The sequence below is a fragment of the Macrobrachium nipponense genome, chromosome 16 (assembly GCF_015104395.2).
Source record: "Macrobrachium nipponense isolate FS-2020 chromosome 16, ASM1510439v2, whole genome shotgun sequence".
Classification (NCBI taxonomy): Eukaryota; Metazoa; Arthropoda; class Malacostraca; order Decapoda; family Palaemonidae; genus Macrobrachium; species Macrobrachium nipponense.
Window position 1 is genome coordinate 22,194,245 of NC_087209.1, and position 16,583 is coordinate 22,210,827.

At 43.9% G+C, this 16,583-nt stretch overlaps 2 protein-coding genes across 3 annotated transcripts in view; one reads left to right on the forward strand and one right to left on the reverse strand.

The window, feature by feature from the left end:
• LOC135195610 (ragulator complex protein LAMTOR3-like) overlaps positions 1-16,583 on the reverse strand; it is an 80,368-nt gene that overhangs the window by 26,939 nt on the left and 36,846 nt on the right. The window lies entirely within an intron of this gene.
• On the forward strand, positions 8,996-11,435 carry LOC135195423 (uncharacterized). Its single transcript, XM_064221670.1, has one exon. It carries the CDS (start codon positions 9,208-9,210, stop codon positions 10,960-10,962), a length of 1,755 nt encoding a protein of 584 aa, XP_064077740.1. The 5' UTR covers positions 8,996-9,207; the 3' UTR covers positions 10,963-11,435.

Below are 16,583 nucleotides of genomic sequence, written 5' to 3' on the forward strand. Positions count from 1 at the left end.
AGCGTAGGCATCTATGCCCGACCATCCATGAGAAAAGCATCTATCGCTATTGCTCTTGGATCTTCTACAATGGAGCAAAAGTTTTCTATCCTTCTGGAGAGAACGTGGCGAACAGGTCTATCTGAGGCTTCCCCCAGAGAGACCAGTAGCTTTCGGCAGACTTCGGAGTGTATGGGTCCACCCTCTGTTGGAAGGACCTGGTTCTTCCTGCTGAGTCTGTCTGCTCTGACATTTTTTGTCCCTTGTACAAACCTTGTCAGCAATACAGTGCCTCGTTCCTCTGCCCATATCAAGAGGTCTCTCGCTATCTTGTATAGTGTAAGCGAGTGAGTCCCCCCGTTTTCGGATGTAAGCTAGAGCCGTGGTATTGTCCGAATTTACCTGGACTACCACGCTCTGACCTCCGACCTCGAAGTATTTCAAGGCTAGATGAACTGCCATAAGTTCTTTTACTTTATTTATTGCCAGGACACCTGTTCTCCTGTCCAGGTTCCTGACACTTCCTTCTTTCCTAGAGTTGCTCCCATCCCGTTTCCGAGGCGTCGGAAAACAACACTAGGAGAGGGTTCCGAATCGCAAGGGATATGCCTTCGTTCTTCTGAAGCGGGGTTAACCACCACCTCAGGTCTAATTTTATTTCTTGAAGAATGGGAAACTGATCCGAAAGATCCCCTTTCTTTCTGTCCCACATTCTTTGCAGGTAAAATTGCAGAGGTCTCAGATTGAGCCTCCCTAGGGAAACGAACTGCTCCAGCGACGAAAGGGTGCCCAGAAGACTTAACCATTCCCTCGCTGAGCTTCGTTCTTTCCCTAAGAAGTTTGATACTTTCTCCAAGCCTCGAGCAATTCTGTCTTGCGATGGAAATGCTCGAAAACCCCGAGAATCCATCTGAATCCCCAGATAGACAATGTCTTGGCTGGGGACCATCTGAGACTTCTCGAGGTTCACGAGCGGGTCCGAGTGAGCGAACGAGATTCAACATCGTTTTTTTCTACGTCCTCCAAACATTGTTCTTTTGACTTGGCCCTTATTAGCCAGTCGTCCAGATAGAGGGATATGTTCACCCCCTCCAGATGAAGCCACCGTGCTACGTTCCTCATCAGGTTGGTGAACACTTGAGGAGCCGTAGACAGGCCGAAGCACATGGCCCTGAATTGAAAGACCCTTCCCTGCATCATGAATCGTAGATATTTCCTCGATGACGGATGAAGAGGGACGTGAAAATATGCGTCTTGTAGATCCAAGAAGGCCATCCAATCTCCTGGACGCAAAGCCGCTAGCACCGATTTGGATGTTTTCCATAGAGAACTTCTGTTTCTCTACGAATCGGTTCAGTGCGCTCACATCCAGGACAGGTCTCCACCATCCCGAGGCTTTCGGAACTAGGAACAGTCGATTGTAAAAGCCCTGAGAGTGTGGATCCGGCACTAATTCTATGGCCTCCTTGTCCAACATTTGTTCTACTAATTGCAGAAGGATCTTCCTCTTGACAGGGTCCGCGTACTTCGCCGACAGTTCTCTCGGAATAGATGTCAAGGGAGGTCTGTCCCTGAAGGGGATGAGATATCCTCTCCTCACAATTGAGAGGGACCAGTTGTCCGCCCCTCTCGACGTCCATTCTTCTGCAAAATTCAGTAGTCTGGCGCCTACTGGTGTTTGGAGGACTTGAGGTTCATTTGCTTTTCTTGGTAGGTCTAAAGGCAGAAGCCCTACCATCTTCTTTCTGCTCCTCCTCTCTTCTTAAAGGAGGATCTCGAAGATGAACTCCCTCGAAAGGGCGGCTTCGGGAGCCGTGTCTCCCCCTTCGTGGCAGGAACAGCTGTCCTCGGCCTTTTGGTTGATTGAACCAGAAGGTCCTGTGTCGCCTTCTCGGTAAGTGAGTGAGAAATATCTTTCACTAACTGAGAAGGGAAAAGCTGGTTAGACAGAGGAGCGTACAGAAGGGACGACCTCTGTGCCGGAGAGACAGCTTTCGTAAGAAAAGAACTGAATACAGTTCTCTTCTTAAGTATTCCCGCCCCGAAAAGGGAGGCCACTTCTCCCGATCCGTCTTGCACTGCTTTATCCATGCAAGTCAAAATACTATTAAGGATATCGGGGCTCAGTTGTTCATTGTCTTGTGTCCTCTTGGCCATCACCCCAAGGGACCAGTCCAGAAAGTTGAAAACTTCCAAGACATGGAACAATCCCTTGAGGAGATGGTCCATTTCAGACATTCCCCAAGTTGTCTTGGCTGAAGAAAGAGTGTCTCTCCTTGACGCGTCCACCAGCGTTGAGAAAGATGCCTCTGCAGTAGCTGGGAGGGCGAGTCCCATTGCTTCGCCTGTCTCATACCAGATACCCCTCCTCTCAGAAAGTTCTGGAGGGAGGGCAGGTAAAGACAGTCTTTCCCGCCTCCTTCTTGGAGTTAAGCCGAATTTCCAAAAGACTGCAAACGCCTTCTTCATGGAAATTGTCGGCCGGGCCAGCTTCAAGCAAGGGACGACGACTTTGCGGTTTTCGCGCTCGTGAACAGCGACCGAGGAGAAGGAGGAGCGGCAGGACTCAATGAATCTCCAAATTCTTGGAGTAAAAGCGCAGCCAACGCTTTGTATCTGATAGTCCGCCGCTTTTTGATCTTCGGTGTCAGAGACATCTTCTAATGCAAGTTCCACCGGAGAATCATTATTAGCCGAGGGAGAACGGTCTCTTCTCGCAAGGTGAAGGACTCTTCGCAGGATCAACTCCCTCCCGACAAGGTCGACGGCCGCCTGTGCAACATCTTGTGTCCCCTGTCGGGAGATTGCCGATCCTGAGAAAAAACCCGATCATCATCTAAGCCCTCCTGACAAGAATGACGGCCCCCTGTGCGACATTTTGCATTCTTCTCAGGAGACAGCTGTGCTTGCGGCAGATTTTCACCAGAAACGGACATATCGTTAACAGACGACGGCCGCCTGTGCGACGTCTTTTGTCTCTGTCCAGAGAAATCCGTTCCTGGTCCAAATCATCACTTAAAGAGACGCTTCCTGGTTGATTTCTTTCCGTTATTATTCTTTTGGAAGAAAATCTTTCAAATGCGGCTTGGACGTATCTGTCCGTCTCGGACTGTGTCGTCTGTCCGAGCTGTCCACATATGGAACTTGGCTGGTGTCATTCCAGTACGACACTTCTGCCTGTCCGTCTTGTCCCGCTTCTGGCTCCTGGCGCCCGGACGGAGTTGCCTGCGCACGACGTTTTTGTCCTATCCAGGCTGTCCGCCTTGCCACGGCTGTCCGCGGTAGGCACGAATCGCCTTGAACATAGTTGTCTGCATAGGACATATCTGCCTGTCAGGGCTGTCCGCTCTGGCGAATGGTGTATGGTTGGCGCCATCCGCGTAGGACACTTTTTCCCGTCCGAGTAGTCCAATTCTGGCGCCGAGTGCTGCCTGGTGGTTCTGTCCGACTCGGACACTCTTCGTCATTGTCCGTATGTTGCGTCTCAATTCTATGAGTTTTCATCCTTCTTTCTTTATTCCTCTCTGTACTCGCACGAGGAGTATGAGGAGATAAGTCTGGAAGTCCGGAACGCCCTTCGGACGAGATCTCTTAACCGGAAGAAAATCGTCCTTTTTTCCTCGGGAGATCTTTTCTCAATACTCCTACTAAAGAGGAAAATCTGCTCCTGCATTTAAGTAGGATGTCCGTCGCGGTTTCTTCCTTCTCTTTGTCATGAATAGGAGAATGCGCTCTGGAAGGTGTAGGAGATCGAGATATTGTCCTTTTGGCGCTTTTCCTCTTGTAGGGAGAATCGTCCGGAAAACGTTCCGGGCTCGAGTCCAACGTCGGAGCTTTCCAACTCCTCTTGATCGGACACGACAGTTCGTCGGAAGTCCATCCACTTCTTCGGAGACGAATCAGATGACGAAAAGCACTCTTCAGGATGCCTTTCCAATGGCGATCCTTGGCAGTCTGGACGCTACAGATTCTGCCGAGGGGACGCCTGACCGGTGGGGATTCTCCGTAACCTCCGTACGACTGTCGACATTCCTTCTCCTCTGGGCCTGGGAGCTTGGAAGAGGTCTAGGTCTGGGAGCGAGACAGAGCCGATCAGACGCACCCTCCACTACACTGGGGACACTTATGTCACTTTCCACATTCTTACCTTTAAGAGCTTGCATTTTAAGCTCCATCCTTCTTAATGCGGTCTTCAGATTTGCAATCTCCGCAGCAGAACTTGCAACATCTGCTACGGGAGAGGTTGATACTGCATGTGAGGAAGCAATTACTTGGGGTTAGTTATACTAACTGGCTCGTTAGAGCGTGATCTACTCATACTTCTAGAGACAGCCTTTCTAACCCTATCTCTCTCTAGTTTCCTTAAGTAGGAGTCTAGTTTCTTCCATCCTTCCTCATCCATATTCACACATTCATCACACGTGTATTTCTCGTGCATTCATATCCCCTACACTTCTTGCATACCTTGTGAGGATCTAACGACACTTTCGGTAGCCTCACCAAACAACCCTCATTCATACATCTTCTAACTTTGCAGCTAGCATCAGACATTTTTGAGCAAAATCCAAAGCCAAAATCCAAAAAAACGTTCCACAAAAGCGTATGCCAAACCACAGATCCAAATACGTCACCAAAAAGACAGTCCAGAAGATCAACGGCGATGAAAAAACGAAATCCAAGTCAGGAGGTAACAACAACGATGTTATGGCTACCCTCGACAGAGCAAATCTGTCTTAGAAAATGGGATGGTTCCTAGTTCTGCCACCCAGCGGCAGTGGCGGTAGATCACCTGACCTACCTGTAGCGTGTGCCGCGAAATTCGAATTTCTGTCGGGGACGACGGAGTCTATAGCTAAGTATATATCTGCCAGGGAAGTTGAGTGTATAAAAATGATATTGTTATGATACAATAAAGTTTCATACATACTTACCTGGCAGATATATACTTAGGCTAAGAATTCCGTCGTCCCCGACAGAAATTCAAATTTCGCGCCACTCACTACAGGTAGGTCAGGTGATCTACTGGCCTGCCCTGGGCGGCAGGACTAGGAACCATTCCCGTTTTTTATCATATTTTCTCTCTTCCAATTGTCTCCTGCGGGGAGGCTGGGTGGGCCATAATCGTATATATCTGCCAGGTAAGTATGTATGAAACTTTATTGTATCATAACAATATCATTTTCATACAATCAACTTACCTGTCAGATATATACTTAGCTGATTGGCACCCTTTGGTGGAGGGTAAGAGACAGCTACTTCTGGAATAGACAGGTAAACAACATATGTTGTAGGTATAAATAAACCTTGGTTCCGATCCTGAAGGTTGGTAGGACTTCGTGGGTAGCTGCCCAGTAGTCTGCATCACCTCAAGAAAAACCTTTAGCGAGGATATATGATCTATGGCCAGAGTTCTTGTGGGTCTGCCGATGGGGTCTTATCCGCTTACTCGGCAGAGCCTGAAAGGACTTTGTCAATGGGTGCTGATCCACTTATATGACAATACACCTTATGAAGGAGCATACAACCAATCCCGACCACCTGATCCTAACCACGTTAGTAATAAAGATTGTTCCGAGTTATCCCCCAAACTCTTCACAACAACCATAACTCAAAAACACAATATGCACACATACATAAATTTTCAAAAAAAAAAAAAAAAAAAAAAAAAAAAAAAAAAAAAAAAAAAAACAAAAAAAAAAAAAAAAAAAAAAAAAAAAAAAAAAAAAAAAAAAAAAAAAAAAAAAAAACTCATCTAATAAGATATCACAAGAGTTCCTTACTGAACAACAGTGACTGGCCACCAGTGCGACACCTAGCCCTTTTTGTTAGAAGAAAGTCTAGAACATATCTAAAAAGAAGGTATGTATACACTTAAGGATTGGTGTTGGCTCCTATACCCAGGATCGTATCCGCAGACACGAAGGGACCTAGAGAAAAACATTTCTCGTAGGTCACACGAACATCTCTCAAGTAATGAGATGCAAATACTGAGTTGCATCTCCAAAATGTCGTATCCAAGATGTTTTTTAGTGACATATTCTTTTGAAACGAGAGAGACGTCACTACTGCTCTCACTTCATGAGCTTTCACTCTCAACAGTCGAAACTCTTCGTCAGGACAGATCTTATGCGCCTCTGTAATGACGTTTCTCACAAAGAATGCTAGAGCATTCTTGGACATCAGTCTTGTGGGGTCTTTTACCGCACACCAAAGACCTTGTCTAGAGCCCCCCATCTGGTGTTTTCTCTGAAGGTAGAACTTTAGAGCTCTTACAGGACAGAGAGATCTCTCTGCTTCTCTACCTACGAGACTCGATAAGCCTTTAACCTCGAAGGTCTTAGGCCAGGGATTCGTGGGATTCTCGTTTTTAGCTAAAAACAAAGCTTTAAACGAGCAAATGGTTGAGTCCCCCTTGAATCCTACTCTATCCTCCAGAACATGCAGTTCACTAACTCTTTTTGCTGTAGCTAAAGATAATAGGAATAAGCATTTTCTAGTTATGTCTCGAAAAGACGCCAGATGAGGAGGTTCGAACCTTTCGGATGACAGGAATTTGAGCACTACATCTAGGTTCCAGTTAGGAGGAACCGGTTCCTTAGACTTCGTAGTCTCAAAGGATCTTATGAGATCGTGGAGATCCTTGTTATCTGCCAGATTTAATCCTCTATTCCTGAAGACTGCCGAAAGCATACTTCTGTATCCCTTTATTGTGGATACAGATAGATGAGATTCTTCTCTCAGGAACAGCAGGAAATCAGCAATTTCCACTACAGAGGTAGTGGAGGAGGACAACTTCTTAGATTTGCACCACCTTCTAAAAACCTCCCACTTGGACTGATATACTCGTCTAGTGGAGGCTCTGCGGGCTCTCGCAATCGCGCTTGCAACTTTACGAGAAAACCCTCTCGCTCTGACGAGTCTTTCGATAGTCGAAAGGCAGTCAGAGCAAGAGTGGGGAAGTTTTGATGATACCTCTGGAAGTGTGGTTGTTTGAGAAGATCCATCCTTCTTGGGAGGGATCTGGGAAAATCTACCATCCACTCCTACACCTCCGTGAACCAATCTTGTGCCGGCCAAAAGGGGGCTATCAATGTCATCCTTGTCCCCTTTGAAGCCACAAATTTTTTCAGAACTAGTTCCAGGATCTTGAAAGGAGGAAAAGCGTAGACGTCTACGCGAGACCAGTCTAGTAGGAAGGCATCGACTATCAGAGCTCTGGGGTCTTCTACCACCGAGCAAAAGACTTCCAGCCTTTTGGAGAGGAACGTGGCGAAGAGATCCACATGAGGGGTCCCCCAAAGAGACCAGAGACCTTGACACACTTCTGAGTGGAGGGTCCACTCTGTGTGAAGGACCTGGTTCCTCCTGCTGAGTCTGTCCACCCTTACGTTCCTTTCTCCCTGAATGAATCTCGTAAGCAGGGAGATGTTCCTCTGGGACGTCCAAACAGGGCTGCCGTTTCGTGGAATTTCGTCTGCTAGTGTAGAAATATTGTGACATCTGGCAACTGACTGTAGAAATTTTTTCTACATCCACAGTCCTTCACTTGAAGCATGAATCAGTGCATGAATAGGAAGAAAGATATGAAAAAAATTATGGTAAAATATGTTGATTTATATAAATTCATCAAAATAATGCTAAATACGTGAAATCAGTGCAACTTTTGGTTATAATATGACGTGGATAATTCCAAGTCATGTAGAATAAAGATCTACATTTGAAATAAAGCTTATTTCCCCTCGCCAGGAGTTTACTTTTTTAATAAAGTATTTAATTTGAATACTGTAGGGTTTCATTATCCTATAGGATAATAATACAACAAAATAATGTGTAACACTACAAGGTGAGAAGTGATAACGTAGCACAGCCACTGAGGGAACTTAATTCCTCATCTGTTTTGCTGGTGAAAGGAGTATCGGTCTACCCCACGTAGTTGATATATACGTCTTTGAGGTTACCAACATCCACTTCTTACAAGTTGGTAAGTGTTAATCGGTGATAGTAAAATGCGGCCTATTTTTAACGTGTTCATAGTGAAAAGAGAAAACTTAAAGTGACCCCGGAAAAAAAAGAAAATGTATATGTTGTGTGCTTATGAAACCCAACAAAAGTGGGTATAACTACTCCAGATTGAAAACGAAATTTTTTTTTCCTTTTCGGTAATAGTGCTATGTCGAATAAGCGGAAGCTGAGAGAGGAGTGGCTCGGACAGAGGGATTTTCAGCCTTGGTTGTCCAGAGTGGATGGTGACGACACCAAGGCATTTTGTAATAAATGTCAGAAAACATTTGATGCTGGACTAACCACAATAAAGAGGCACATGGTAAGCATAGATATAATATTATATATATAATATATATATTATATATATATATAGATAATTATATATATATAGTATATATATTATATACATATTATAGCATCATATAAATACATTATATTACATATAATAATACATATAATACATATATATCATATATACACATATATATACATCTATAATACAATATAATACATACATATACATATACAATATATAACACATATACATATACAGTATTATATATACATATATATATAACATAATATATAATATACATATATTACGATATAATATACATAATATAAATCATATATAACACTATACTATACATATATTATCCATATATAAATACATATTAATACATATATAACATAATATTAACATATATAGCAATATCATAGATACATATATATACATTATATATACATATATATACATAATTATAAACATAATATACATCATATATACATATATATACATATCTATACAATTATAACATATATAATATATACATAATACAATATCATATATACCATATATACAAAATATATATATATACATATATATATATATATATATATATAATATATTATATATCGTTCATATATAGTAGATATATTATGTTGCGTGGAATGACAATTCCCTTAAAAATCATAATGAGTGACGGCGTTGGTAAAGTTATGGACTGTTACCCAGGAGAGGGCACAGTTAACTCAATATTAGGTATTTGTTATTATAGAATTATTGCATGGTTTAGTAACGTAGTGGCCAAAATTTTATCAAACTATTGGTAATTCATACTTGCCACTTACGATAATAAAAACAAAAATTGGTATTTTTAGTATTAATTTTGTTTGAATACGACATCCCTCCTCTTCCAGGAGAGCAAAATTCATGGTGCTAACATGGCTAGAGAAAATGTTCGTCCTCCACACCACCATGACTTGGACCGGTCTATAGCAATAGCAAAGATTTTGATGCTTTGCTTCATCGCGGAGCATAACCTCCCATTTCTTTTGGCGGACCATTTCACTGAACTGTGCAGGAACATGTTTCCTGACTCTGAAATAGCACAATCCCTGCACATGAAAAGAACAAAGTGCAGCGAAATGGCTAAACAATTTGGTAATAAAATTCATGATGATGTTGTCTCACAGCTTAGGATTAATAAATTTTTCATTAGTGATAGACACGAAACTGATGTAAGTACCACCAAATGTTTGTCAGTGCTTGTGAAATATTTTGATTCACATGGAGGAACTATTAAGACCAGGTTGCTAGATTTGATTGATGTATATGAAAACCATTCCTCAAATGTAGGCTCCAGTGGAGAGTCATTGTTTGAAATGATTATGCACATCTTAAACTCAAATAACATTCCATTAAATAATTTGGTAGGTTTGGCAGCGGATGGGGCCTCCAATATAATGGGGGCATACAATTCTCTGTCCAGCAGGTTGAGGCAACACCTTTCAGACCTAAAAATTTTCAAGTGCACTTGCCATTCGATACATCTTTGTGCTTCAGAGGCTTCCAAAGTGCTTCCCAGGCAGTGCGAGGACTTGCTGAGGAATATTTACACTCGCTTTTCTCACAGTGCCAAACGTAAATATGAATTTCTGCAATTTCAGAAACTTTTCTCTCTAAAACCCCACAAACTTCTTCATGTATCACAGACGCGATGGCTAAGTCTCCACCAAGCAGTAGAAAGGGTCTTGGAGCAGTGGGAGGCTTTGAAGCAGTACTTTGTAAGTATAGAAGGAGTGGAGAAGCTTAGGTCCATAAACCTAATAGTAAATGATCTCAACGATCCCTCAATCTATGCATATTTTAATTTTTTAAACTTTATTTTACCTTTTTGCAATAATTTCAATCTCTTGTTTCAAAGGGAGACACCAACAATATATTTAGTTCATTTTCATGTTAACAGGCTCTATAAAAATACTATCCAATATTTTTGCCGTAATGAAATTGTTAACAAATCAAAAATAGAACATTTTGATCCAAGCCAGGAAGTGAACCATATACCACTCAGCAATATTTATTTAGGGGATTCAGTTCATACGCTACTGCAAAAAGAGGAATACTATAAAAACGTAGATATGGTCGCTGATATCAGGAGGAGATGTAGATTGTTCATGATAAAGCTGTGTGAAGAAATAAAAAAGAGGTTTCAGTTACAGGATGATCTTTGGGAAATGGCTTCGCTGTTTAATCCAGAAAAGGTTTTAGATCCAACCACTAGAGATGTAATGCCATCCCTCGCCCCTCTTGTCGCAAAGGTACCTCGACTGTATGATGGTGATCTGCAAACCCTAGATAACGAATGGAGACACCTTGACAGCACTCCCATACCCTTAGACATCACTCCACAAACTTACAAACCTGTTGATTTCTACCTAAAACTTGGGTCCTATAAATTTGATAACACATATTTGTTCAAAAGTGTCGCCACATTTGCTCTGAATATATTGGCTTTACCTGTAACAAATACAGATGCAGAAAGATTGTTTTCAAAATTAAATCTCATTAAGACAGATGTAAGAAACAGCCTTAGTATTGACTCGGTTAAAGCACTCACATATATTTCTGAATCTGTAAAAGAACAGGGGTGTTGCTACAACTTCCAACCATCAGAAAATTTAATGAATATTTTGTAGATTGGAGATAGGTATTAAATATAAAAATGCAGATTAAATTTTTCAAGTTTATTCGAAGTTGTTTTGTTTTGTATTTGCTGTATGTACTATAGAGTACATACTTCAAACATTGTTTGATTTGGGGTACGTACTAATTTTGTTACTAAATAACTCTAACACAGTTATTAAAATGTGTGTAAACAGCATATAGTTGCTCAGTTTTCAGTAAAATAAAGTTGTCAATTATAATATAAATGGTGAATTCTGCATGCCCTTCAAGAATTTAGTGGAGTCTCCCCTTACATTTTCTGTTATAGCCACCCCCTCTCATATCTCTCTCTCTCTCTCTCTCTCTCTCTCTCTCTCTCTCTCTCTCTCTCTCTCTCTCTCTCTCTCTCTCTCTCTCTCCAAATTTGCAGTTTAAGAGAGCTAAAGCCTGATCCAGCGGGAACTTTGATTAACCGGTTAATAACCTCACCTGACATCGGATTGCAATGCAAACAACATTCACGTGCTTGCCTTCTTTATGGAAGACTAGGCCGCTAGTAACGATGCACCACCGTTTCAATATAATTCAATTTTAGTTATATAAAAAATTATTGGGAAATTGATTATTATGGTGTGACATTAAAATGTGGGACAAGAGGAAACCAGGTGGTCCAGTTATTTTGATAGTAAGGACTATAGTGAAGGAGATAATTACAATGGTATTCATACTCTCATAATATCAGAATTCCATTTTATACACGGCCACGTGACAAGTGATTACGAATTCGATGGAGATGACGATGGCTCAACAAGCTCAGACAATTCATTAAAGCACTTTAAGGAAGAAATATTAAGTGAGTTTTTTTATTAGAATTATTCATATTATGATATTACCGTTTATGTTATTAGGAAAAGAGTGACTTGTTTTGTAATATTCATCGGTTAATGATAGTATATGGTTAAATATGATTATTTAACTCTATATTTTACTCACTACTTTACAATAGTTGATAGTGTATTAGAATTGCTGTCGTTTTTTTCACCAATCATGGTGGAATAGAAAACGAAGGGAAATTTGACGTCACCAGCAGCTACGAATTTATGGCAGCTCTGTGTGATGGCAACACTCAGTATTCCACAGTGTTGTGTAGAAAAACGGTAACCCTGCGTCCAAAGCAGAAGGTCTCTTGCAAGTTCGTAAAGGCACAAGGAGTGAGTCCCTCCTTGTTTCCGAATGTAGGCAAGTGCTGTGGTGTTGTCCACATTTACTTGACTTACTTTGTTTGACACAAGAGGTTCTAGACTCTTCAGAGCCAGGTGTATGGCAGAGTTCTTTGCAGTTTATGTGCCAGGACACCTGCACTGCTTCCCAGGTGCCTGACACCTCCTTTGAGCCTAATGTTGCTCCCCAACCTTTCTCCGACGCGTCGGAGTACAACACTAGGCTTGGGTTCTGAATCTTCAGGGAGATTCCCTTGTTCTCCTTCAAAGGGGGCAACCACCATTCTAAGTGAGGTCTCATCTCCACTGGAATGGGAAAGGCATCTGAAAGATGTCCGGTCTTCCAACTCCAAGACCTCTTGAGGAAGAATTGAAGTGGACGTAAATGAAGTCTTCCTAGCGGGAAGAACTGTTCAAGCGAGGAAAGGGTCCCTAGAAGGCTCAACCATTCCCTCGCCGACATCTGTTCCTTCCCTAAGAAGAGAGAGACTTTCTCCAAGCCTTTTGCGAGTCTCTCTTACGAAGGAAATACTGGAAAACCCCGAGAATCCATCTGAATCCCCAGATAGACTAAGTTCTGTCTGGGGGTCAGCTGCGACTTCTCGAGGTTTACGAGTAATCCCAACGATCTGATCAGGTTTAGGGTCAACGTAAGGTCCTCCAAACACTGTCTCTCTGATCTGGCCCTGATGAGCCAGTCGTCCAGATACAGAGAGATATTTACACCTTTGAGGTGAAGAAACCTCGCCACATTCTTCATCAGGCTTGTGAAGACCTGAGGAGCTGTGGACAGGCCGAAACACAAGGCCCTGAACTGAAAGATCCTTCCCCCGTCATGAAACGGAGGTACTTCTTCGATGAAGGGTGAATCGGGACGTGAAAATAGGCGTCCTGGAGATCCAGAGACACCATCCAATCTCCTTGGCGCATAGCCGCAAGGACTGAGGCCGAAGTCTCCATAGAGACAACTTCTCCTTCTGAACAAATTTGTTCAGAGCGCTGACGTCTAGTACTGGCCTCCAGCCCCCCGAGGCCTTCGCAACCAGAAAAAGGCGATTGTAAAACCCCGGGGAGTTTTGATCCAGTACTAGTTCTATCGCTCTCTTGTCCCACATCTGATCCACCATCAGTCAAAAGAGTATCCCTCTCACAGGATCCCCTGTATCTGGCTGACGTTCCCCGCGGAGTTGAAGTCAGGGGAGGACTGTCCAGGAAAGGAATAAGGTATCCCTTCCTTATCACCGACATTGATGAGGCGTCCGTGTTGATACGTGCCCAGGACTCCACAAATCCCAGGAGCCTGGCACCTACTGGTGTTTGGAGGAGTGAAGCATCACTTTCCTTTTATTAAAGGGAACAGAAGGCCATGATCTACCTCTCCTCTCAGGAGCCTTCCTTTTAGAGGGCGCTTCTGGGGGAGGAGGTCCTCCTCGAAAGGGCTGAGGAGACGTACTCGGCCCTTTCTTCTCAACTACTGCTGCAGGTCTCTTCTTCCTAGATGACTGAAGAAGCAGGTCTTGAGTCGCCTTCTCAGTTAGTGATCGGGAAATGTCCTTCACCAACTGAGAAGGAAAACAAAAAGTCAGATAAAGGAGAGTACAACGAGCTGCTCTCTGAGAGTGTGAGACCGCTTTGGTCAAGAAAACACTGAAGACCGTCCTCTTCTTGATCAGTCCTGCTCCAAATAAAGAGGAGACTTCTAAGGATCCATTTTGTACTGCCTTGTCGATGCACGACAGTGTACAAAGAGTACTTCCAGGTCGAGACCCTCAGCGTCATGAGCTCTTGGGACATCACCCCAAGGGACCAATCTAAGAAATTAAAGACTTCCAAAACGTGGAAGAGTCCCTTGAGGAGATGATCCAATTCTGAAATGCCCCAAGTCACACGGGCAGAGTTCAGTCCGTGTCTTCTAGACGCATCCACTAAGGTAGAAAAGTCTGCTTCGGCAGAGGACGGGAGAGAAAGACCCATATTCTCTCCCGTTTGGTACCAAATGCCCCTTCCGCCAGCGAGTCTCGCTGGGGCCATGCAGAAGACCGTCCTGACTAGTTCCTTCTTAGTATCCATCCAAGTATTTAGTGACTGAAGAGCCCTCTTCATAGAGATAGTAGGTCTCATTTTAAGGAAAGACGAGGATTTAGGGCACCTTTGCGCTTGAAAACAGAGCGCGCGGAGAGGGAGGAGCGGCGGGAGTTAACGCGTCCCCATATTCCTCAAGAAGAAGGGCTGTTAAGACTTTGTAGCTGGAAAGTCCTTCCCTACCGCGAGCCTCGTCTTCAGAATTCTCGTCCATCTCGGGGTCCAAAGGAGAATCCCCAGCAAAAACAGGAAGTCTTCTATCCGAGGGAGACAAACTCCTTATAGGAGAGGGACTAAGAGAGTGTACAGAGTCCCTCTTGACAACAGTAGACGTCTCACGTCTGGTTGGTGCATCAAGTCTGATAGACGGATGATGCTTGTAAGACGCCTCGCGTTTGGTTGGCGCCTCTTGCCTAGCTGGCTCCTCGTATCTGGATGACGCCTCGCGCTCGGATGGCGTCCTGGCTGGCACCTCGCGCCTGGCTGACTCCTCCCGTCTGGAGGACGCCTCGCGCCTGGCTGACTCCTCACGTCTGGAGGACGTCTCGCGCTCGGCTGGCGTCCTGGCTGGCGCCAAGCGCCTGTCTGAAGCTTCGCGTCCTGTTGACGTCCTGGCTGGCATCTTGTGCCTGATAGGCTGCACGTATCTGGAAGATGTTTCGCGCCTAGAAGACGCCTGACGTATGGCTGGCGTCCTGGCCGGAGCCTCACGTCTGTCATGAGTTTCTCTTGCACTTGTTCTGAAATGCAAGTCCTCTTCTACATGCTTGGAAGAGGAAGCTTCATGTCTGGAAGGCGCCTCGCGCCTGGCAGGTGAAAAAAAAAAAAAAAAAAAAAAAGAGGAACGAGACTTCTTGATAGGAAGCGCAACGTCCTTCTTGCACGCCGGATCTCGTCAGAACTCCTACCAAGGAGGCTAGTTGTTCCTGAACAGCAAGTAGGATCCTCTTAGAAGTTTCCCCGGCGTCCTCCTCAATGGGAGGAGAGGGAGACCTCGAAGGAGAACGATCCGATACATCCATATAGGGAGACGTAGGCACACACTTCGCCTTCTTGAGTGAGGAGGGAGCTTCATCAGAAAAGCGCTCTGGGCTCGAGTTCAAAGAAGGTTCTTTCCAATGCCTTATCAGGGGCCTGGAAAGATCTGAATCCTTCCACCCTCGTTTAGGTGGAGAGGGAGAAGAAGAGAAGCACTCTCGCAGGACGCTTTTTCTAAAGCGGTCCTGAGCAGTCTGATGCGAAACAGAGCCTGCTGAAGGGACGTCTGACCGTTGGGGATTCTCCATGACCTCCTTAAGGCTTTCGACTTTCCTTCTCCTCTGGGCATGGGAGCTTGGAAGCGGTCTAGGCCTGGGAGCGTCGCAGAGACGATCAAACGCCCCCTCCACAACACTGGGAGCACTCACTTCACTGTACATGTCACTGTCACTATCCTTACCTTTTAGGGCCGCCATTTTGGACCTCATCTTGTGGATAGTAGCCTTCAGGTCGGCGATTTCAGAGGCCGATTCTGAATGCAAAGTCTGTGAAAGTCCCGATATAGAGGGAGAATCAAAAACATTAAGATTAGGAGAGATAGACTCAATAAAAGGCTCAATAGGCCTTGAACACACACCCTTTGATGCACGTCTCACTCTATCCCTTTCTAACTTCCTCAAGTAAGAAGTTAGTCTCTTCCATTCTTCAGCATTCAACCCCTCACATTCATGACAGGTATTAGATGAAGAACATTCAAACCCCCTACATTTACGACACACAGTGTGAGGATCAACCGAAGCCTTCGGTATCCTCACCTTGCAGCCTACATTCACACACATTCTCACACTTACACTTGAATCATACATACTGAGAAAAATCCAAAAGCAAATCCAAATTCAGTCCACAGTAGCGAATGCCAAAAACCACGATCCAGGTACGTCACCAAAAAGTCCGATGAAACGATGATCAAATGCTTTGAAATAAGATTTCAGGTCAGGAGGTAGTAACAACAATGTTGATACCACCGGCGACAGAGAAAATATGATAGAAAACGGGAATGGTTCCTAGTCCTGCCGCCCAGGGCAGGCCGGTAGATCACCTGACCTACCTGTAGCGAGTGGCGTGAAATTTGAATTTCTGTCGGGGACGACAGAGTCTTAGCTAAGTATATATCTGACAGGTAAGTTGATTGTATGAAAACATACTTTGTGGACACATTTAAAATTTCAAAAACAAAGAGCTTAAGTCTAGGTTTGGAGGCTTACTATTCAACAATTAATAGTATCACCATACTCTGGGTGTCGAAGAACAAGTTCATTACTCTGGTAAAAAGAACTAAAAATCTAATTTTATAAAATAAAACAATTGTACAC

Coding starts and splice junctions, on each gene's coding strand:
- LOC135195423 (XM_064221670.1), top strand. CDS start 9,208: ATGGCTAGAGAAAATGTTCGTCCTCCACACCACCATGACTTGGACCGG.